The sequence below is a fragment of the Piliocolobus tephrosceles genome, chromosome 17, assembly GCF_002776525.5.
Source record: "Piliocolobus tephrosceles isolate RC106 chromosome 17, ASM277652v3, whole genome shotgun sequence".
NCBI lineage: Eukaryota > Metazoa > Chordata > Mammalia > Primates > Cercopithecidae > Piliocolobus > Piliocolobus tephrosceles.
The window spans coordinates 15,295,020-15,318,341 of NC_045450.1; the positions used below are offsets into that span (position 1 = coordinate 15,295,020).

The window sequence follows — 23,322 nt, forward strand, 5'->3', positions numbered from 1 at the left end:
TTTAGTAGAGTCAGGGTTTCACCGTATTGCCCAGGCTGATCTCGAACTCCTGACCTCAGGTGATCTGCCTGCCTTGGCTTCCCAAAGTGCTGGGATTACAGGCGTGAGCCACTGCACCAGGCCTCATTTTATGTATTTTTAGCAGAGATGGGGTTTCACTATTTTGGTCAGGCTAGTCTTGAAATCCTGACTTGGTGATCCGTCGATCTCAGCCTCCCAAAGTGCTGGGATGACAAGCATGAGCCACGGCGCCCGGCCTTTGGAGGCAGTTTCTAATGGTTTAGCACCATCCCTTTGGTGCTGCCCCTATGAGGTCTGGTTGTTTAAGTGTCTGGCACTCCCCATTCTCTCTCTTCTGCCCGCTCTGGTCATGTAAAACGTGCTTGCTTCCCCTTTGCCTTCCACCATGATGGTAAGTTTCCTGAGGCCTCCCCAGAAGCAGAAGCTGCTATGCTTTCTGTACAGCCTGCAGAACCATGAGCCAATTAAGCCTCTCTATAAATTACCCAATCTCAGGGTGGGGTGCAGTGGCTCACACCTGTCATCTCAACACTTTGGGAGGCCAAGGCAGGTGGATAACCTGAGGTCAGGAGTTCGAGATCAGCCTGGCCAACGTGGCGAAACCCTTTCTCTACTAAAAAAAAAAAAAAAAGAAAAACAAATTAGCTGGGCATGGTGGTGTGTGCCTGTAGTTCCAGCTACTTGGGAAGCTGAGTCTGGAGAATCATTTGAACTCAGGAGGTGGAGGCTGCAGTAAGCCGAGATCACGCCACTGAACTCCCGCCTGAGTGACAGAGTAAGGCTCCATTGCTCAAAAAATAAACAAACAAATAATCCAATCTCGGTATTTCTTTATAGCAATGCAACAACGGCCTAATACACTAGTGATAGAACCAAATGCAAACTCCCAACAATTTTTAGGCAATGCTGCACCCACTTAATCTAGTAGAACCAAAAGCTTCCACTGAAGGGGATGTAGAGGAGCTGGAACACTGAGGGTGACGTAACTTAGGCTTTCAGGAAAACAATCTGGCAGAAGGTCACAAGCTAAAAAACTTACCCTGGGGAATGAAACACAGGAACTACCCCAAAGGAGAGAAAAGTACCCAAGGTTCAGCATTCAGTACTGCTATTTACCAGCTCCAACTCCCATGCACCCCAAAGAGTCCAGCAACAGGAGACAGTGATTTGACCTAGTCATTCTCAAATTACGCCGGAGAGAGCTGTTCTGCCATTGAAATCAAATAATGACAGTTTTCCTCCAGTCTTTTTTTTCACAAAAGAAAAATCGCTGTGTTGCCCAGGCTGATCTGAAAGTCCTGGGCTCAAGCAGTCCTCCCCGCTTAGCCTCCCAAAGTGCTAGGATTCCAGGAGGCGTGAGCTGCCATGCCTGGCCTGCCTCCAGTCTGCAGAGAAATTAAAACGAATAGAACGTTCCCAGTTTTAAGTTTCATTTAAATTTCCTCCAAAGTGTTGTTACACCTTTGCTTATCCCTGAGGAGCAGTATATTAATAGGCCCCACCCATCCTACAGGCTTCCAGTCCCGTAGAGGCCAGAAAGTGGGGTCTAGGGCCAGACCATTTGGGTGCAAATCATGACTCTGTCACTTACTAGCAGTGTGACCTTGGGTAAGTCTCTTCACCTCTAGGCACCTTGGACCTCAGTTTCTTTGCTTGTAAAATGATGACTTTGGGTAAGTTTCTTCACCTCTAGGTACCTTAGACCTCAGTTTCTTTGCTTGTAAAATGAGTTTAATAGCACCTGTCTCACAGGGTGGTTGTGAAGATCAATTGACATACTAGTAGTATGAGAAGCATTTCTATTCTTTTTTTTTTTTTTTTTTTGAGATGGAGGCTCACTCTGTCACCCAGGCTGGAGTGCAGTGGCATGATCTTAGCTCACTGCAACCTCTGCCTCCTGGGTCCAAGTGATTCTCCTGCCTCAGCCTCTCGAGTAGCTAGGATGACAGGCACACGCCACCTAATTAGCACACACCCAACTAATTCTTCATATTTTTGTTAGAGATAGGGTTTCACCATGTTGGTCAGGCTGGTCTCGAACTCCTGACCTCATAGTGATCTGCCCGCCTGGCCTCCCAAATTGCTGGGATTACAGACATGGTGAGCCACCATGCCCAGCCTATTTTTATTGTTTGATTAAGGTCTCACTCTGTTGTCCAGGCTAGAGTGCGGTGGCATGACAGGGCTCACTGCAGCCTCAACCTTCCAGGCTCAAATGATTCTCCCACCTCAGCCTCCCAAACAGCTGGGACCACAGAAATGCACTACCATGCCTGGCCAATTTGTTTTCTTTTTTTTTTTTTGAGATGGAATCCTGCTCTATTGCTCAGGCTGAAGTGCAATGGCATGATCTCTGCTCACTGCAACCTCTGCCTCCTGGGTTCAAGTGATTCTCCTGCCTCAGCCTCCCGAGTAGCTGGGATTACAGACATGCACCACCACGCCCAGCTAATTTTTTTGTATTTTTAGTAGAGACAGTGTTTCGCCATGTTGGCCAGGCTGGTCTCGAACTACTGACCTCAGGTGATCCATCCTGTTTGGCCCCCCAAAGTGCTGGGATTACAGTCTTGAGCCACTACGCCCGGCCTTGTTTTTTTTTTTTTTTGGTCTCGAACTCCTGAGCACAAGCGATCCTCCTGCCTCGGCCTCCCAAAGTACTGGGATTATAGGTATGAGCCACCTCACACCCAGCCTGTATGGGAGGCATATTTGTAAATAAATATAAGCTGCTATCATCATCATTAGAATCTTATGTAACTTCTTTTTTGTCTTTATGCAGACCCTGACATGTAGTAATTTGAGGCTGCTGATGTCACTCTTAACGTGTCATCACCAAAAAGCATCACCACTTACCCTCTTGAACTGCTCAAGCTGCTCCGTGAGCTCCTCCACTGCCTGTGCGTGTTTCTGCCTCATCTCCTGGACCTGAGCCTCATGGGACCGCGTCTCTTCATCCAGGGCCTTCTTCAGCACCGTCACCTCCTGCTCCCTCTTTGCCCTTGACAGGAAGAACACGGTGGATGGCAATTGGGTGGAGACAGAGGGTCATCTCAGTGCCATGCAAAAGAATGAGAGCTCTTCCAGGACCCAGAGCTGCAATCCTCATCACCACCCCTCTCTAGCTGTGTGACTTTGGGTCACTCACCTAACATCTCTGAACCTAAAATTTCCTCAGCTGCAAAATGTGGAGCATATCACCTGCCTAGGCCGTCTGTAATGACTGGCAAATACACAAAGTAATGGACTTGAAAGGATGTCTGTGAACTGCAAAATTTTGCTTAAATATTAATGTTGGCTCTTATTTATTGAGCAGTTACTATATGCCAGGCCCTGAGATAAGTTTTTTATATACATCATCTAATCCTCAGAGCGACCCAAAGGGGCAGGTGTGTTATTATTTCCATTTTACAAATGAAGAAACTAAGGCTAAGAGAGGGTAAGCAGTTTTACCCATGGTGTCAAGAGCCATTGTATGATGGAGCCAGAATTGGAAGCTAAACCTTGATCTTGAGTCCATGGTTTTGTTTGTTTTTGAGACGGAGATTCACACTTGTTGCCCAGGCTAGAGTGCAATGGCACAATCTTGCTCACTGGAAACTCTACTTCCCGGGTTCAAGCGATTCTCCTGCCTCAGCCTCCTAAGTAGCTAGGATTACAGGTGCCCACCACCATGACTGGCTAATTTTGCATTTTTAGTAGAGATGGGGTTTCATCATGTTGGCCAGGCTGGTTTTGAACTCCTGACCTCAGGGGATCCACCCGCCTCCCAAAGTGCTGGGATTACAGGCGTGAGCCACTGCACCCAACCTGGTTTTCTGTTTTGTTTGTTTTTGTATCGAGTCTCGCTCTGTCGCCCAGACTGGAGTACAGTGGAACGCTGTCAGCTCACTGCAACCTCTGCCTCCCAGGTTCAAGGGATTCTCCTGCCTCAGCCTCCCAAGTAGCTGGGATTACAGGCGCCCACCACCACACCCGGCTAATTTTTGTCTTTTTAGTAGGCAGGTTTTTATGATGTTGGCCAGGCTGGTCTCGAACTCCTGACCTCAGGTGATCTGCCTGCCTCGGCCTCCCAAAGTGCTGGGATTACAGGCATGAGCCTCCACACCTGGCCCATGCACTGGGCTTTTCTGTATCAAAGTCCAGGCGGCAAGAGAGCAGAACATTGTGCCTCTATGTGCATGTGACACAGCACAAAACCCAAAGTGGGGGACATAAACCTCAGGGTATACGGTGTTGACACAGCTAGCATAGCTATATGCTACGGTATATGCTATGCCAACACCACAGATTGCATTAAAATACATTTATGTGTTTACTGAATGAATCAATGACCTAGTTTCACCAGAGTCAGGATTCGTGATCTGGCAGGCAGTTTGTTATTGTTATTTGTTCATTTGAAGTGAATCTTAAATTGAAAACCAATCCGATCAATTTTATTTTTAAAATTTAACACAAAAGTTATACACACACATACTTGGGAATTAGAGCCTGGGGACTGACAGATAACACACACAGACAGACAGGAAGGAATTTCTCAAAAATGCTAACTGGTGTGACTAAGGGTGATTTTTTTTTTTTTGAGATGGATTCTCACTCTGTTGCTCAGGCTGGAGTACAATGATGCAATCTCAGCTCACTGCAACCTCTGCCTCCCAGATTCAAGTGATTCTACTGCCTCAGGCTCCTGAGTAGCCGGGATTACAGGCATGCGATGCCACGCTCAGGTAATTTTTGGATTTATAGTAGAGACAGGGTTTCACCATGTTGGCCAGGCTGGTTTTGAACTCCTGACCTCACCTGTCTTTGGCCCCCCAAAGTGCTGAGATTATAGGCATGAGCCCAACCCAAAAGGTGATTTTTTTTTTATGTCTGTTTTTCTATAGTTTTCAAATTGCTCTCTGAATATATCCAAGCTTTCCAACAAGGATGGTTTTGAATGCAGCCTGACACAGAGTCATAAACTTTCTTAAAACAGTATGAGATGTTTTTTTGCAATTTGTAAATCTTTTTTAGTTCATCAGGTATTATTAGTGTTAGTGTATTTTATGTGTGGCCCAAGACAAATCTTTTTCTTCCAGTGTGGCCAAGGGAAGTCAAAAGATTGTACATCCCTGGTATATACTACTCTTCTGATGAGAAATAAGATGATGAGGGCCGGGTGCAGTAGCTCACACATGTAATACCAGCAGTTTGGGAGACTGAAGTGGGTGGATCTCTTGAGGCCAGGAGTTCAAGTCCAGCCTGGGCAACATGGTGAAACTCTATCTCTACTAAAAACACAAAAATTAGCTGGGCATGGTGGCACACGCCTGTAAGCCCAGCTACTCAGGAGGCTGAGGCATGAGAATCGCTTGAATCTCAGAGGTGGAGGTTGCAGTGAGCCAAGATGGCACAACTGCACTCCAGCCTAGGCGACAAAGCCAGACTGCCTCAAAAAAAAAAAAAAAAAAAAGAGAAGAAAAGAAAACAACCATGCTTCTACAAGTTAAAGCAAACTGCAGCCAGGAAGGTAAATGCACAGGGGCTGAGAAATTCTGTGATGCAGGGTTTGCTTTGGGTTTGTCCCCTCTCCTACCTCCATCCCGTTGGTGCAGTGGGACAGCAGGATGGTGGGGTTGATGGGTCCTCACCTGAGCTCCTGCTGAGTGGCCGTGCTGTCCAGCGTGTCTTCCAGCTCTGTCTTCAGGGCCTCCAGCTCCTCGCCCAGGTCTCGCTTCTGCTTTTCAGCCTTGTTCCTGGCAGCCCGCTCCGAGTCCAGGTCCTCCTGGAGGTCTGAGATGTGGCCCTCCAGCTCTCGGATCTTCTTTAGGGCATTGTTCTTCTGAGCGATTTCATCGTCAAGCCTTCCAGGGACAGAACCACTAGAATGAATCCCCAGCGCCCTTGGTTTCCTGTCTTACAGTGTGGCCAAAAATTGTTTTCTGGGACCAAACACTTATGTTGCAGAGACATCAAACACCTTCTATCCATGTCCCCGGGACGGCTGCTTGATATGCCAGACTACTTGAGATTAACACAGGACCTGAGTGCCAAGGTCTGACATCAAAACAGATTGTATATGTGCATGCGTGTGTGTACATGTGTATGCACGTGTGCATGTGTGTGCAAGAATGCAAAGCATTGGCCCCAGACTGGCAAGGTACCTGGTCACAGTAGGGACTGTGTAGATGCTTTCTGAATGTTGGACAGTTATTCTTCCCTGGCAACTGTCTGTTCTTTCTGCATTTCCTCAGTGACTGAGTACCCACCCCACACACAGCACTTGGCCAGCCACTGCTTACGGGAAATATTCAGACTGGGGCTCTGCATCTGGTGGAGGTGGTGACCACAGATCAAGGTGGGCTGCAAGAAGTGCTGTTAAATGGCAGAACGCTGCAGGAGAGGCAAGCACTTTGATTTTACTGTACTTGAAGGGGCAGCAACAAGAGAGAGTGAAATAGTTGGGTTGGGGTGAGACTGCAGAGGGTGGGTGGGCTCTGAGGATGAGGCTAAGAAAACTGGCTTTCCCCTAATAAGCCAGTGAAATTAGGTTTTTGTTTTGTTGTTGTTATTGTTGTTTTGAGACAGGGTCTTGCTGTGTTGCCCAGGCTGGAGTGCAGTGGCATGATCATAGCTCACTTTAGTCTCAACCTCCTGGGCTCAAGTGATCCTCCCAACTCAGCCTCCTGAGTAGCTGGGACTGTAGGCACACACCACCATGCCTGGCTCATTTTTTAACTTTTTGTAGAGATGGGGTCTTGCTGTGTTGCCCATGTTGGTCTCAAACTGCTGGCCTCAAGCAATCCTCCCACCTCGGCTTCCCAAAGTGCTGAGATTACAGGCATGAGCCTCTGCATCCAGCCAGCAAAGTTTTGTGAGCAGGTTCACGCCCCAGAGGGATGTTTTCCCTTCATCACCCTAGCACTGTCAACGCAGCGCAAGTTGGACGACAAAAGAGCCGGACCAGGGTATCATTCAAAAAGCTTTGAGGCTTAAATCCCAGCTCTGCCTCTTACAAGCAATGACATTGCTCCTATTCTATTACCCCTAGGAGGCTCAGCTTCCTCCTCAAAGACACCAGCAGTACACCTGGCCAGGTGTCTGCAAAGGTATTCCTTGAAAAGAACTTAGTACAGAGTGAGCAGGTAAATGATCATTCACAGTGGCTGCTGCAGTATCAGCATTAGTGTAAAGCCAGCTAAGAGCCAGGAAGAGGGAAAAACCAGAGGAAACGGGTGGGGGCACATTTAGAAGGACTGGCAGAATCCGAAGGTCGCTGCTTGCTGTGGGTGAGCAAAAGCAAAGGAGGAGATTGGTGTTTGCAAAAAAGGAGGGTCCTTGGAGGGGCTGGGGAAAGGAAAGTCATCCCCGCCTTAGACATGGGGTGTTTGAGACGCTCATGGAAATTGACTCATTGGATCGGAAATTCAGAACTGGGGTCTAGATGAGAAAAGCCTGTATGTCGAAGAGGCGGCAGCAACGCCGTGGGAGTAGGTGAGATCAACTGCGAAGAGACTATGTGTTTGTAGGGGAGAGAAGCAAGTCGAAGGTGAGGATCTGGGGGAGTGAACAGGGTCAGGGAGGCTCATGGGAGGCCTGGCCTGGCCTGGGAAACAAAGTTCATGCCAAGGGCCTGGGGCCACCTTGACCAAGACAGCCACTGCGAATGAGGGGGGGGGCCCCGGGACACAGGGACACACAGCAAACGCCCCTTGCCAGCCCCACTACCTGGCCAGGGCCGCCTGCAGCTCCTCCTCCTTCTTGGCCAGCTGCATCTTGAGCTCTGCAATCTGTGCCTGGAGGTCAGCGATCTGCTCGTGGTAGTCGCTGGCATCACCCTCCAGCTTCCGTTTCAGCTTCTCCAGCTCCTGCCGGCTCTTCTCTTCCTTCTTTAGCCGCACTGCAAAAACCGAGGTGCTCTTCAGGAGGGGGAGGCCTCAGAGAGATGCCCGGAAACGAGCCTTCCTGCCCAGGCATTTTACACGGAGGAAATTCACATATTCCCCCATCAGTAACCGTCATAGCCACGGCCTGGACCATTATCTCCTGATGAACAGCACCTTTTATCGTATCATTACTATTATTATTATTTGAGACAGAGTTTTGCTCTTTTGGCCCAGGCTGGAGTTCAATGGTGCGGTCTCTGCACACTGCAACCTCCACCTTCCAGGTTCAAGAGATTCTCCTGCCTCAGCCTCCCGAGTGGCTGGGATTACAGGCACCCACCACCATGCCTGGCTCATTTTTGTATTTTGAGACAGGGTTTCGCCATGTTGGCCAGGCTGGTCTCCAACTCCTGACCTCATGATCCACCTGTCTTGGCCTCCCAAAGTGCTGCGATTACAGGCATAAACCACCGCACCCGGCCCTTTTATCATATTATTAGTGTGTGTGTTGACTGAGGGTGATTCTGAGAGGTAGGATAGAGTTTCGCTCAGTGGGATGATCCGTCATCCTCAAATTTCCTTTCTGATTTTCCTGCTTTTAAAAATACCCATTCAAGGCCAGGCATAGTGGCTCATGCCTATAATCCCAGCACTTTGGGAGGCCAAGGTGGGAGGACTGCTTCGGCCCAGGAGTTTGAGACCCGACTGAGCATCATAGTGAAACCCCATCTCTACAAAAATAAAAAATAAAAAAAATTAGCTGGGTGTGGTGGTGCACGCCTGTAGTCTCAGCTACGCAGGAGGATTGCTTGAGCTTAGGAGTTTTGGGCTGCAGTGAGCCATGATCGCACCATTGTACTGCAGCCTGGACCTCATCTCTAAAACAAAAAACAGCAAAATAAAATAAAAATAAACGTCTTGGTAGCTGGTTTACCTTCCAGTTCTGAAATCATAGATTCATGCTTGTTTTTCAGCTTGGTAAGATTCTTGGCCTTTTCTTCCTCTTCTGCAAGATTGGTCGTTAAGTCACTGATCCTCTCTTCAAGGAGTTTTCGTTCCTTTTTGGACAAAGAGAAAGAGATATCTTTAGCATTTTTCTTTTCTCTAGAATCTATGTTTCACTTCTAGTAATTTCCATATAAACAATTGAAAGAAAAACCCACATTATAACAAAATACAACTATAGCTTTAAATGGTAAAGAGAAGTCCCTTAACAATTTCCAAAAATTATCCATTTCTCATCTCAGGCCAGTCTGTCCCTCACATTGTATGGTCAGCTAAAGGTACCCTCCTTCCATTCCTGCCACTGGCCAGCTCTTCCCTGCCCCAGGGCCTTTGCACAGTGGGCCAACCAGCTGAGATGCTCTTCTGCTCCCCTCTAACTGCTCCTTCATCTTTAAGTTTCTGCTTAAATGTCACCTCCTCCAGGATACCTTCCCTGAATACTCTACCTCTATCCCCCACTGCCCTTTCCTTTTCCCTGTTTCCTTTCCTTCTTTTTTTTTTGAGACAGAGTCTTACTCTGTCACCCAGGCTGGAGTGCAGTGGCACTATCTCAGCTCACTGCAACCTCTGCCTCCCGGGTTCAAGTGATTCTCCTGCCTCAGCCTCCCGAGTAGCTGGGACTACAGGCACCCGCCAATACACCCGACTAATTTTTTGTATTTTTAGCAGAGATGGGGTTTCACCATGTTGACCAGGCTGGTCTCCAACTCCTGACCTCAGGTAATCCACCCACCTCAGCCTCCCAAAGTGCTGGGATTGCAGGCATGAGCCACCGACCCCGGCCTGCCGCACTCTTATACTATGGTGAACGTTTCCTTCGGAGCCCTGATCACCATGGTAAATGATGGTTATTTGCCATCTCACTGGAGGATAAGCCCCATGAGGGCAGGGTCCTCCTTCCCCATGCATACCTGCATCGAACACAGAGCCTGACTCACAGTAGGGGCCAAGTTGACATCCAGCTCAAAGAAGTAAAAGCAGGTCACCCTCATGGGGCTGGTTAGTGACGACTGACTAGCGTGACCAGCTTGTCCTGGTTTTCTAAGGGCTTTTCTGCTTTGAGAACTGAAAGTTCCAAATTCCCCAAATCTCCCTGATCCTGGTAAGCCTGTTGTTTTTAATGCAGAGACTTGATTCCGTTTTTTTTTTTCTGAGACAGAATCATTCTATCACCCAGGCTGCAGTGCAGTGGCACAATCTCAGTTCCCTGCAACCTCTGTCTCCCGGGTTCAAGTGATTCTCCTGCCTCAGCCTCCCAAGTAGCTGGGACTACAGGCACCGTCCACCAGGCCTGGCTAATTTTTGTGTTTTTAGTAGAGATGGAGTTTCACTCTGTTGGCCAGGCTACTCTCAAACTCCTGACCTCAAGTGATCCACCTACCTCGGCCTCCCAAAGTGCTGGGATTATAGTCATGAGCCACCGCACCCAGCCGCTACTCACTTTTGACAATTTATTGTTCTGATCATCCATGACCAGGATCTCATCCTCCAGTTTCTTGATCTTGGCCTCGGCCGTGACCTTCTCAAGTTGCAGCTTCTGCCTGGCAGCTTCCTCCTCCTCTAGCTGCTCTTCAAGGTCCTTTGTTGTGGAGGGAAAAGAGTGACAGCTTTGGTTATAACAAATTTACTCTCATGGTGATCTGGAGACTAGTGAACGCAGGGGTAGGCCTGATGATGCCCAGAACTCTGCAGCCTCCTAAAAGGAAGAAATGAAGGCCTTGTCACAGTGGCTCACGCCTGTAATCCCAGCACTTCTGGAGGCCGAGGTGGGTGGATCACTCGAGGTCAGGAGTTCAAGACCAGCCTGGCCAACATGGCGAAACCCTGTCTCAAAATACAAAAATGAGCCAGGCATGGTGGTGGGCTCCTGTAATCCCAGCTACTCGGGAGGCTGAGGCAGGAGAATCGCTTGAACCCGGGAGGCAGCGGTTGCAGTGAGCTGAGATTGCACCACTTCACTCTAGCCTAGACAACAGAGTGAGATTCCGTCTCAAAAAAACAAAACAAAACAAAACAAAACAAAAACCTGGGTAAGCTCCTCTGCTTTGTGGAACCTCAATCTCCTCATCTATAAAATGGGCACAGTAGGTACCATGGTGGTTTTAAAATCGATCCACAAATTCTTTGCTACTCCAAAAAGGTGGAGCCTAATTCTCCTCCCCTTGAGTGAGGGTTAGATTTGCTTCTAACAACAACAACAACAACAACAAATCAGGAGGAAGTGATGGAATGTAACTTCAGAAATTAGGCTATAAAAGGTACTGTGGCTTCCTTTCTCCTCTCTCTCGGATCACTCCTTCTGGGGGAACTCTGCTGCCATATTGGAAGGACACTCAAGCAGCCCTGAGGCAAGACCTTCATGGTAAGGAACTGAGGCCTCCTGCCAACAGCTGTGTGAATGAGCCACGTGAAAGTGGGTCCTCCAGCCCTACATGAGCCTTCAGCCTCAGCCAACACCTTGACTGCAACCTCATGTCAGACCCTAAGCCAGAACCGCTCACCTAAGCCACACCCAAATTCCTGGCTACGCAAGATAAACACTTTTTATTTCTAGCTGCTGAGTGTGGCATGTTTTGTTATGTAGCAATAGCTAATAAATATAGTTATCCTCCACTCAGCCTTGCTGTTAGGAGAAAAGGGGTTAGCATATGCAATGCAGGGCAGTAGAACAGAGTGGGCTCACTGCGTTCAAGTCCCAACCCCAGCTGTGTGGCCTTGATCACATGACTGACCCTCACCAAGCCTCCATCTCATCGTCTGTCCCAGCAGGGACACGTATCCCTGGATGCCCTCCACAGGCCTGCAGTGAGGGTCAAGTGATTTGCCTACCTACCATGGGCTGCCCCTGTGACAGCTTACCAGCATCTGCTGGGCCATCTTCTTCCTTTCAGCCTGTAGCTGCTGGCCCCTGTCTTCCTCCTCTTCCAGGCGGGCCTCCATCTCATGCAGTATCTCCTCCAGCTCCTGCTTCTTGGCCGCCAGCCGCACCCGCATCTCCTCGGCCTCTGCATACAGCTCTGTCTCTGCCTGCAGCTGTTCCTGTAGCAGGTTCTTCTCCTCGGCCAGCTGCACACAGAAGGTGGGGAGGAGGCGGGTGAGCCCCACGGGGCCAAGTCCTGCTCCCTGGTGGCCCCAGCCACGCATCCATACAGGTACCTGTGAGTGCTTCTGCTCCAGCTCCTTAAGCTCAGTCTCTGCCTTCTGCTGCCGCTCCTTCGTCTTCTGCAGTTCATCCTCCTTGGCCTGCATCTCCTCCTCCTGCCGTGTCACCTGCAGCAGTGGCTTCACCTGCACACACATAGTCAGCCTGTCATTTGTTTTTGTGGCAAAGGGATATGTTGTCATCATAAATGTGATCGGTGGTTCAGAGCCAGGGACAATGTCGCCCCCACCGATCCCCACTAGGGGATACTGTCTGGAGACACTGGTGGTTGTCACAAGTGGGGTGGGGGGTGGCTGTGGCATCCAGTGGGTAGAGGCGAGGGATGCTGCTGAACACCACACAGTGTGCAGGACAGCCCCCACAACAGAGAATTAGTCACCCCAAAATATCAACAGTGGCAAGACTGAGGAACTCTAAATCAGCGCACCGGAAAAGGTGCAAAGTGAAAGGAAAAAGTCTCATCTTCCCCACTTTAGAACCATCCCAACAGAGAACTACTGCTGAAAACTGCTATTTCCTTCCAAGGACAAAAGGGAAAAGAAAAAATCTTTCATATCCCACCCACCTCCCTGTCAAAGTCATTACTAACATTGTTTACATTTCCTTCCTGGCTCTTTTTCTGTGTTTAAAAAACAGACTGAAGACCATGCTGCCTAGTGTTAGCGGCTGCTTTTATTATTTAAAATTATAAGATAACAGACAGGCACAGTGGTGCATGTCTGTAATCCCAGCACTTTGGGAGACCGAGGCAGGTGCTTGAGCCCAGGAGTTTGAGACCAGCCTGAGCAACATCATGAGACCCCATCTCTACAAAGAAAAGTAGCCAGGCATGGTGGTGTGTGCCTGTAGTCCCAGCTACTGAGAGGGCTGAGGTAGGAAGACTGCCTGAACCCTGGAGGTTGAGGCTACAGTGAGCCATGATTGTGCCACTGGACTCCAGCCTGGGTGACAGAGTGAGACCCTGTCTCCACAAATAAAATTTTTAAAAAATTGTATTTATCACCCCATGCTGTTACATCATTCTTACAACTTTACACAGCCATGTTTTTAAGTTAATTTATTTATTAAGAGATGGTCTTGTTCTGTCACGCAGGCTGGAATGCAGTGACACAATCAGAGTTCACTGCAGCCTTGAACTTCTGGCCTCAAGCGATCCTCCCATCCCAGCTCCAGAGTAGCTGGGACTACAGGCATATGCCACAGTGTGTAGCTAGACAGCTAGGTAGATGTCATTTTTTTTTTTTTTTAGCAGACCTATTAAGTATCCAAGCTATTATTTTAATAGCTGAAAACATTCCATTGATGGACGAACCATTATTGAACTAATCATTCAGCTAGGACCAGACAATGAAATTCTGCTATTTTAAATAAGGCCATAATGAATGCCCTTAACTCTTGATTTTCTTTTCTCTTTTTTTTTTCAGTTGGAGTCTCGCTCTGTCACGCAGGCTGGAGTGCAGTGGCACAATCTTGCGATCTCAGCTCACTGCAACCTCTGCCTCCTGGGTTCAAGTGATTCTCCTGCCTCAACCTCCTGAGTAGCTGGGATTATAGGTGCCTACCACCACACCTGGCTAATTTTTGTATTTTTAGTAGAGACGGGGTTTCACCATGTTGGCCAGGCTGGTTTTGAACTCCTAAACCCAAGTGATCCTCCCGCTTTGGCCTCCCAAAGTGCTGGGATTACAGGCGTGAGCCACCACACCTGGCTAAGACGATTTTCTTAGGATAGTTTTTCAGAAGTTGGTTCAGTGGGGACGAACATTTCCAAAAAGCAGCAGAGTCTCAATCTGTCATCCCGGCTGGAGTGCAGGCATGATCTTGGCTCACTGCAACCTCTGTCTCCTCGGTTCAAGAGATTCTTCTGCCTCAGCCTCCTGAGTAGCTAGGATTACAGGTGCCTGCCACCATACCCAGATAATTTTTGTATTTTTATTAGAGACGGGGGTTTTGCCATGTTGGCCAGGCTGGTCTCGAACTCCTGACTGCAAGTAAGCCACGTCCCTTGGCCTCCCAAAGTGCTGGGATTACAGGCATGAGCCACCGCCCCCGGCAGCATTCTTGAACCATCAAAATTACAGAACTGGAGAACAGAGTGGTTTCCAGGGCTACGGAGGAAGTGGGTGTGGCTATAAATGGGCCACATGAGGGATTCCAGTGCTGATGGAAGTATTAATACTTTGTGTTAAGGTCCTGGCTATAGCCTATATACCAAAGGACAGGGCCTCCTCGGGCCAGAGAACCGCCAGTGTGCAAGGTCTGAGTTCAAGCCCTCCATTCTGCACCCACTTGTGACCACCTCCTTTCCCAAATGTGGAGGCTCCAGAGTGAAGAGCTAGGGCTGGGGGTCCCTGGGAAGGAGGCTGGGGCAGAGCACTCACTTTGGTGAAAAGCCTCCACCACTGCCAGTTCCGCAGCTTGAGGTAGGCGGCGCAGTTCCTCTGAATCACCTTCATGGCGGTCAGCTGCTGCTGCCTCTTGGCAAAAGCCCTAGGGAGGGGGGAAGAGAAGGTCGGGGGGCGGGGGTCAAGAAGCCTCACCCTGCTGTCCACAGAGCCTTGCCCCGAAGCATCCCCAACCTGCACAGGGACATGCCCCATTCTCCCCAGCTCAGGTTCTTCCAGAAACTCTGTGTGACACATGTTTTGTCTGGCTGCAACCAACTTAAATCATCTATAGCCCAGAGCCTTTCTCAGTGGACAAGGAAGACCCAGGGCTCACAACATGCCCTGGACTTAGCTGAGATGCAAACACCGCTCAGAAAACACATCTATATGCATCATTCCTAATGGGGCTTCTGTACACCCCGGCTGCACTAGCTATTTCTGTTTTTTCTTTTTTTTTTTACTTTTTTTTTGAGATAGGATTTCACTCATTGCTGCCCAGGCTGGAGTGCAGTAGCACGATCTCAGCTCACTGCAACCTCCACCTCTGGGGTTCAAGTGATTCTCCTGCTTCAGCCTCCCGAGTAGCTTGGATTACAGATGCCCACAACCATGCCTGGCTAATTTTTGTATTTTTAGTAGAGATGGGGTTTCCCATGTTGGCCAGGCAGGTCTCAAACTCCTGACCCTCAGGTCATCCACCCACCTCGGCCTCCCAAAGTGCTGGGATTACAGGTAGGTGCCACTGTGCCCAGCCTGCACCAGCTGTTTCAGACAAACCTTTTTTTTTTTTTTTTTTCAGAGACAGGGTCTGGCTCTGTGGCCCAGACTGGAGTGCAGCGGTGCGATGATGGCTCACTACAGCCTCAAATTCCTGGGCTCAAGTGATCCTCCTGCCTCAGCCTCCCAAGTAGTTGGGACTACAGGCACATGCTACCATGCCCAGCTAATTTTTAAAGTTTTTTTTTTGGTAGAGATAGGGGTCTCGCCATGTTGCCCAGGCTGGTTTCAAACTCCTGGGCTCAAGCCATCCTCCTGCCTCGGCCTCCCAAAGTGCTGGGATGACAGGTGTCAGGTACCATACCCAGCCGTCAAACCTATTCTCTCCTGGGTTGTTTTAGGAATTTCAAACTGTGACCCTGAACAGCACTCTTCCCATTTAAGGGCTATCAGATTTAGAAACGATAGAACAGTGAACGTAATTCTGTCTTCCCTGCTTGGCTGCCATCTTAGACATGGGAAAACTTTAAGAATCAAATTGCCCCAGTCATCCTGGAACCAGGAAGGAGAGCAAAGGGAATTTAGTAATGAAACTTGACAAGTTAGGTCTATTGCGGAAGGACCAAGAGCTCCTAAATCTGGCCTTGACCATCTTGGGTCCATGTGTCAATGAATGAACCTGACATGTCAGGGTCCTGCAGGCGAGGGTGTGGTCTCTGCCCAGTGACAACACAAGCCCCAGATAGAGAGCGACTCTACCTGTTCCTGCAGTCCCTGGGGTGTGACTTTCACTGAGGAACCCAAGCCCTTCCCTGGCTCCCAGTCTTCACAGAACAGATGGGACATCACACCCTCTAAAACCCTGCCTCATAAATCCCATGGGGACATGGGTATCTAGACACGGTCAAGTCCTCTTTCCTTGATGCTTTATCCAATTCTAACATTTCTAGGCTGGGCGCACTGGGTCACGCCTATAATCCCAGCACGTTGGGATGCCAAGGCGGGTGGATCACTTGAGACCAGGAATTTGAGACCAGCCTGGCCAACATGGTGAAACCTCGTCTCTACTAAAAATACAAAAATTAGCCCAGTGTGGTGGCGGGCGCCTGTAATTCCACTCACTCGGGAGGCTGAGACACAAGAATTGCTTGAGTCCAAGAGGCAGAGGTTGCAGTGAATTAAGACTGCACCACTGCACTCCAGCCTGGGCGACAGAGAGAGAGAGACTCTGTCTCAAAAAGAAAGAAGGAAGGGAGGGAGGGAAGAAGGGAGGGGGAAAGGGAGGGAGGGAGGGAAAAACAACAACCAGCATTTCTGACCTGAGAACCACACACTGTTCTAAGCTCTCTTCATGCGTTATATCTTAGTGACACCTCATGAACAGCTCTCTGAGGTCAAAATGATGATGCTCAGTTTCCAGCTAAAAAAACTTGAAGCTCAGAGAGGTAGAGTCACTTGTCCAAGGTTCATCAACCAAAACTGGGGCATCCAGGATGAGAACCCAGGTCTAAAACTCATTCCCTTCCTGCACTCGTAACTGGTACATTTATTTAAAGTAGAAGCATTTCTTCCCCCTCAAGAAAAAACTGTCACTCAGTCAATGATGCATAGTAAACAGGTGGCCTCTTAAAATCGCGGAATCAGAACAGAAAGGCCCCTGTTTGTGATCCGCGTTCGAGATATTGGGATGCAGGAAAGCATCTTTACTTTCTGGCCAAGTAGCCACGACACATCGCCTGGAAGGCCATGATGACATCGGTGATCTTCAAATCTCGTTCCTCCTCCAGGTGGGCCAGGACCCCAGTTCGGAAGAAGATTTTGCTCTGCCCTATCCTATATAAGTTGGGGTCAAGTTCCAGGGCTTTGATCTGCAAAAGGAAGGAAAAGAAGAGCTCCTGATTTCTGCTGTGCCATTTGACCAGTGATGACATGGGTAAGAACGGTCCCGCCAAGAGCAGCAGGTGGCTTGTGGCCAGGGGTTGGGAGGTCTCTGGTGGACTTCTGGGCTCACCATGAGAATGCAGGCCTGCTTCCCGTCCATGAAGCCTTTGGGGATAGCATTCGCCGCCAGGATCTCGTAGCTTGAAACACAGAGCAGAAGTCACCCCGTGTACCTCCAGCATCCATTCCTCTGCCCAGTCCCGCTCACCCCCTGCCCTACCTGGGCCAAACCTTGGGACTTACCGTTGGCGGAACTCCTGGAAGACGATCCGGTTGGGGAAGCCCTGCCGGCAGATGCGAATGCCTTCCAGCACCCCATTGCACCGCAGCTGCTCCAGCACCAGGAACGCATCCAGCTTGCCAGACTGCAAAGGCCAAAGAGGGCAGTGGATCCCTGGGGCCAGGACCCACGGTGCAGCAAAGCCCCAAACCTCCTACCTGGATGACCCACCTGGCCAGGCCACGAGGGTACCAACAGAAGCACCCAGGGAGAGCTCAGCTGAGGGCCGAGGGGCAAAGCAGTGCCCCCTCTCTGGGTTTTCATCTCTTTGCTTTGGCACTGGCTGCCTCACGATCTCTCTGGTTCTTGATGACACTAGCATCGCCTGGCTGGAACTTGGGGCTTCCTCCTTATCACCTCCTCTCCCTCACTTCCTGTCCATCAGTAGTTTGATTGGTTCTAGCTCCCAAATATCTCCCAACACCTCCCACTTCTCTTCACCATCATTGTCTCCACTATTTTCTCCTGCCTGGACAACCACAGAAACCACCCCCCTGGTCTTCTCTCTCCAGTCTTGCCTCTCCCCTCAATCCCCTCATTCGCTTTCCTTCGTTCTTTTTTTTTTTTTATTTTTTGAGATAGGGTCCCATTCTGTCACCCAGGCTGGAGTCCAGTGGCACGATCATGGCTCACTGCAGCCTCAAACTCCTGGGCTCAAGTGATCCTCCCAAATCAGCCTCCCAAGTATTTGGGACCACAAGCATGTGCCACCATGCCTGGATAATTTTTTTTTAATGTTTTTGTAGATACAGGGTCTTGCTTTGTTGCCCAGGCTAGCCTTGAACACTTGGTCTCCAGTGATCCTCCCACCTCAACCTCCCAAACTGCTGGGATTACAGGCATGAGCCAGCATATGTCCAGTCCCCTCATTCACTTCCTAAAATGTAAATCAGACCATGCCATAGCCCTGCTTAAACACCCCCAGGCATCCCTAGAGAGAGAAGGCCAAGCTCCAGAAAGAACACAAGGAGCACCACAATCTAGCCCCTGCCTACCCATTCAGCCTCATTCCTACCTCACACACCGTCTGATTCCTACCTCACGTCATCACACATCGGCAACATGAAATGACCTATGTAGGATTTTCTTTCTTTCTTTCTTTCTTTCTTTTTTTTAAAGATGGAGTCTCACTCTGCTGGCCAGGCTAGAATGCAGTGGTGCAATCTCAGCTCACTGCAACCTCTGCCTCCTGCGTTCAAGAGATTTTTCTCAGCCTCCTGAGTAGCTGGGATTACAGGCATGAACCACATGCCTGACACTATCTAGCATTTTCTTACCTAGATCCTTCATTTCTCACTTCCACACTCCTGCTTATCCTGGGCACTCTGCTAGGGTGCCCTCCCCACCCTGCCTTCCATGTCACCAAGTTGATGGCTACACATTCTTAAAGTTCAAATTCACCAGAAGCTTTCTCTGAGTCCTGAGGCTGTGGGAGGAGCCCTGGCTCTTTGGTGTTCTCGTAACTGACCACATTCCATCACCTTCATTGGCTGTGTGTTTACAGGTCCCCGTACAGCACCAGTGGCATCTTGGAGGGATTCTGTGTGGGGGGTTGAGGGACCGTCCTGTGCATTGTACGATGCTTAGCGCATCCCTGGCCTCTACCCACTAGATGCTGACTAGCAGCCCCCTCCTGGTTGTGACAACCAAAAATGTCTGTAGACATGTCCACAAAGAGAAGACAATCACCCAAGGTGAAGATGCCTGCCCCAGATTAAGAGAAACCCATAGGCAAGGACTACAATTTTTCTAACACTGTCTCCCCAGCACCCGGCACAGGGAGGAGCCCAGTGAATATTTCCTGGGATAGTGAATGAATGAGTGGCTGGATGTCCTGCACAGCAACTCCACAGCTGAAAAGTCTCTGGATGCGTCCTCCCTTCCTCCTTTGCCTCCAGGGATGGGGAATGGGTCTGAAATTCAGATAGCCCTCCCGGCATGGCAAATGGGGTCCTCAGGGTAGGTAGGGGCGGAGGGCGCCTGGGGGATGCTGTGACTGCTTGGGGGCGTCCTGGCTTCTGGGAGCCCCAGGGTCTGGGCAGCGGGCCTCACCCTCTTCTCGTGGTTGGGGATGATGCAGCGTACGAAGTTGGGCGTGGTGTTGCGCAGTGTGGTCATCAGCTTGCCCAGCTGCTCCTTGTACAGCTGCCCCACTGTGCGGAACATGCCCTTCTTGGTCTTGGAGGCGCTGGGCAGCGAGCTCTCCGTCATCTTGGCCATCTGGTCCAGTCCCACGATGCGGTCCACTATGGGGCACAGCCAGGGTGGCATCAGCCTCTGGCCCACCCCCCCCCAACTAGGCCAGAGGCCCAGACCCCGCCCCACCCACCAACCTGCCCACTCCAATCTTTCCTTCCATCACCAATGCCTCCTTCAGCAGTCAGGGTTTCCAAGTACTGTCTATTTGGGAAATCCTGAGAGCACCTGAGTGGCAGAAAGAACAAATTCCCTGTGATGGAGTCACGCTGACCTAGGAGTCAAGCCTGCTCTTGCTGTCCACTCACTTACTAGCCTTGGCTTGGCACCATCCTGTGCCTCAGTCTCCCTTTCTACAAAACAGAGGTAATAAAACCATCTACCTTCTAGGGCAGGGATAAGAAAATAAAGCACAGAAGGCACTTATTCCCTGCCAGTCTCCAATCCTTCATCCACCAACAAATAGTTATTGAGGACCTGCTGTGCTCCAGGCCCCGGGGACACCGCCGTGAGCAAAAAAAGACCCGGCCCCCTCACCCCACTTATATCACAGGGAAGGAGACAGACAGTGATCACATACGTTAAGTATGGAATATCTTGAGTAGTTAGGTGTGCTTAGAAAAATACAAATAGGGTAAAGCAGAGAGAGAGTGATGAGGGTGCTCTCTTAGATTAGGAGGTGGTGTGGTGGGATCTGCTAAGTTGCATATTTGAGCAGAAACCAGAAAGAAATGGGTGGGTAACCACGTAGGTATCCACAGAAGAAATATTCTGAGGCAGAAGATACAGCACACTCTCCAAGATAGAAGCCTGGCACATCAGTAAGTGCTCAACAAAAAGTTAGGTATTATTATTATTATTATTTTATTGAGACAGAGTTTCACTCTTGTCGCCCAGGCTGGAGTGCAATGGCACGATCTCGGCTCACTGCAAGCTCCGCCTCCCAGGTTCCAGCAATTCTCCTGCCTCAGCCTCCTGAGTTGCTGGGATTACAGGCGTGCACCACCACGCCTGGCTCATTTTTTTGTATTTTTAGTAGAGACGGAGTTTCTCCATGTTGGTCAGGCTGGTCTCAAACTCCTGACCTCAGTGAGTCCCCTGCCTCGGCCTCCCAAAGTGCTGGGATTACAGGCGTGAGCCACCGCGCCCAGCCATCATCGTTATCATCGCCACCAAGGTTCTTTTTCTACCAGCCCAACAGATCCTGCACATGCCAAGCCCAACCCACAGGCCGTGGACAGCCCCATTTCCTCATCTTGGACTCAGTTAGATTCCGTGTAACGATCTTTTTTTTTTTTTGAGACAAGATCTCACTCTGTTGCCCAGGCGGAGAGCAGTGGCGTGATCTCAGCTCACTGCAACCTTCACCACCCAGGTTCAGGTGGTTCTCCTGCCTCAGCCTCCTGAGTAGCTGGGATTACAGGCACCCACCAGCACACCCGGCTAGTTTTTTTTTTGTTTTTATTATTTTATTTTTATTTTTATTTTTTCAAGACAGAGTCTTGCTCTTTTGCCCAGGCTGAAGTCCAGTGGCACAATCTCAGCTCACTGCAACCTGCGCCTCCTGAGTTCAGGCAATTCTCCTGACTCAGCCTCCTCAGTAGTTGGGATTACAGGTGCCCACCACTACGGCCAGTTAGTTTTATGTATTTTTACTAGAGACAGGGTTTCACCACGTTGGCCAGACTGGTCTCCAACTCTTGACCTCAAGTGATCCTCCCACCTCGGCCTCCCAAAGTGCTGGGATTACAGGTGTGAGCCACTGCATGCAGCCTCATGCAACAATCTCTCTGCTTGTCTTTGAGAGTCTTATCTCTCCCACAAGACTGTGGGTCCCACAGGGGAGGGACTGCAGGCTTCATCATGTTTCCTGGGGTGACACAGACCCAACGTGCGATGCTGTTCCCTAGGTACAGAGCCTGGCATACAGTTGGGGCACAGCTGGCCCCTCCTGGAGCCTTTTTTAGCTTCAAACAAGGGAAGATCAGTCCTACAAGCCCCAGGCCCATGGGCCCTGTGCCAAGAACAAAACCTGCTGTGGACGCTGACAGCCAGGGACAAACAGCAAACCCCTCCCCTCATTATCACTCCAGCAGCTCTTCCCAGGGATCATCTCCTCACTGGTTCTCAAAGGGAGCCGGAGTGTGGTCCCCAGACCAGCAGCATCACCTGGGATGAACATTTTCAGGCCCGCCCCATCCCTGGCCCCAGACCTGCAGAATCAGATCTTAGGATAGGCCCAGCCATCTGAGTTTCAAAAAGCCCTCCAAAGAGGGCCAGGCGTGGTGGCTCATGCCTGTAATCCCAGCACTTTGGGAGGCTGAGGCGGGCAGATCACCTGAGGTCAGGAGTTCGAGACCAGCTTGGGCAACACACGGGAACCCCGTCTCTACTAAAAATACAAAAATTAGCCAGGCATGGTGGCGTGTGCCTGTAATCCTAGCTACCCGGGGGACTGAGGCAGGAGAATCACTAGAACCCAGGAGGTGGACGCTGCAATGAGCCAAGATCGCACCAATACACTCCGGCCTGGGTGACAGAGCAAGACTCTGTTCCTAACTAAATAAATAAAGCCTTCCAGGGGGTCGTGATGCCTGCTTGAGTTTGAACACCACTGGTCTAATTTAACCCTCACAATGCCCCTAGTAGAGGTGGCAACTATTATTGTGTTTCCTGGTTTTACTAACGAGGACAATGAAGCTTAACGACATTGAGTGACTCATCCAAGACCACAGAGCTAGGAGGTGGCAGAGACAAGATGCAGCAAAGTCCTTCTGACTCTGGACAGGGCAGTCTAACTCCCCGTGCCTGGCGTGCTGTTTCTCCTGTCTATCGCCTGAGCCCTGACGTCAGGACCTCATCCCCTGGGGACATGTAGGATTGAGGCGCTCAGGGACCCCCATTCAGGAAGAGATTGTTTCAACAAGACATCACTCACCAGCACACGCCAATGCCCTTCCTTCCTCCCCTCCTGGGGCAGGTGTGGGAGTCGGGGGACTTGGGTGTTCAATTCTCCAGCTCAAAGCAGAACATGGACCTGAGCAGAGAAGGCCTTACCGTCCTTCCACAGGTCGGCCACAAACTTGTCAGAGGAGGCATTGAGCAGGGAAGTCACGTTATCATTCAGCGGGTCCATGTTCTTGGTCAGCCAGGCACTCGCATTGTAGTCCACCTGCCAAGGACACCTGCTGGTCAGAACACCTGGGAAACGAGAAACTTAGCAACCAAGGCCAGGACCCCAGCCCTCCCATTGTCCTTCCAGATCTTCTGAGGTCAGAGAGGAAATGACGTTTATGACCACCATGATGGGACTCCGCAAACATCAATGAAGAGACCAACAGCCCAGGGACCTGTGCCCACATAGTAGAACATCAGCCAATGATAGCCATTGCTGGGAAAGCCTAGTTTCCATTCCATATTCTCCTACTAACGCTGCTGTGGTAGCCTCCCTCCTCCTAAGCCAGCACAGTGCCTGTGAGTTACACAAGATTAAGAGATTTCATGATGGCAGATGCCCTCCCGCCGACATGCAAAATTCCCCCCTCATCATCTTCCTGGTTTAGAAATTAAGCACAGCGGCCAAGCACAGTGGCTCATGTCAGTAATCCCAGCACTTTGGGAGGCCAAGGTGGGTGGATCATTTGAGGTCAGGCATTCGAGACCAATCTGACCAACATGGTGAAACCCCATCTCTACTAAAAATACAAAAAAAAAAAAAAAAAAAAAAATTAGTCAGGCATGGTGGTG

The 23,322-nt window shown here is 50.0% G+C and overlaps 2 protein-coding genes across 6 annotated transcripts in view; one reads left to right on the plus strand and one right to left on the minus strand.

Moving 5' to 3' along the window:
* Positions 1–3,272, plus strand: part of NDE1 (nudE neurodevelopment protein 1) — an 81,361-nt gene extending 78,089 nt beyond the window's left edge. The window contains exon 9 of the mRNA XM_023189745.2: positions 2,801–3,272. Within this exon, the coding sequence (XP_023045513.1) occupies positions 2,801–2,807 (7 nt within the window). The 3' untranslated portion in view covers positions 2,808–3,272. The remainder of the gene's footprint in view (positions 1–2,800) is intronic.
* The window catches only part of MYH11 (myosin heavy chain 11), a 157,765-nt gene that overhangs the window by 27,477 nt on the left and 106,966 nt on the right, over positions 1–23,322 (minus strand). For all 5 annotated transcript variants that reach the window (XM_023189735.3, XM_023189733.3, XM_023189732.3 and 2 more), the window contains 13 exons: positions 22,633–22,747; positions 19,432–19,625; positions 17,343–17,464; positions 17,170–17,239; positions 16,866–17,026; positions 14,436–14,544; positions 12,048–12,179; positions 11,751–11,957; positions 10,333–10,470; positions 8,821–8,944; positions 7,729–7,900; positions 5,652–5,864; positions 2,875–3,019 (listed from right to left, as the gene is read on the minus strand). In XM_023189735.3, the coding sequence (XP_023045503.1) occupies positions 2,875–3,019; positions 5,652–5,864; positions 7,729–7,900; positions 8,821–8,944; positions 10,333–10,470; positions 11,751–11,957; positions 12,048–12,179; positions 14,436–14,544; positions 16,866–17,026; positions 17,170–17,239; positions 17,343–17,464; positions 19,432–19,625; positions 22,633–22,747 (1,902 nt within the window). The remainder of the gene's footprint in view (positions 1–2,874; positions 3,020–5,651; positions 5,865–7,728; positions 7,901–8,820; positions 8,945–10,332; positions 10,471–11,750; positions 11,958–12,047; positions 12,180–14,435; positions 14,545–16,865; positions 17,027–17,169; positions 17,240–17,342; positions 17,465–19,431; positions 19,626–22,632; positions 22,748–23,322) is intronic.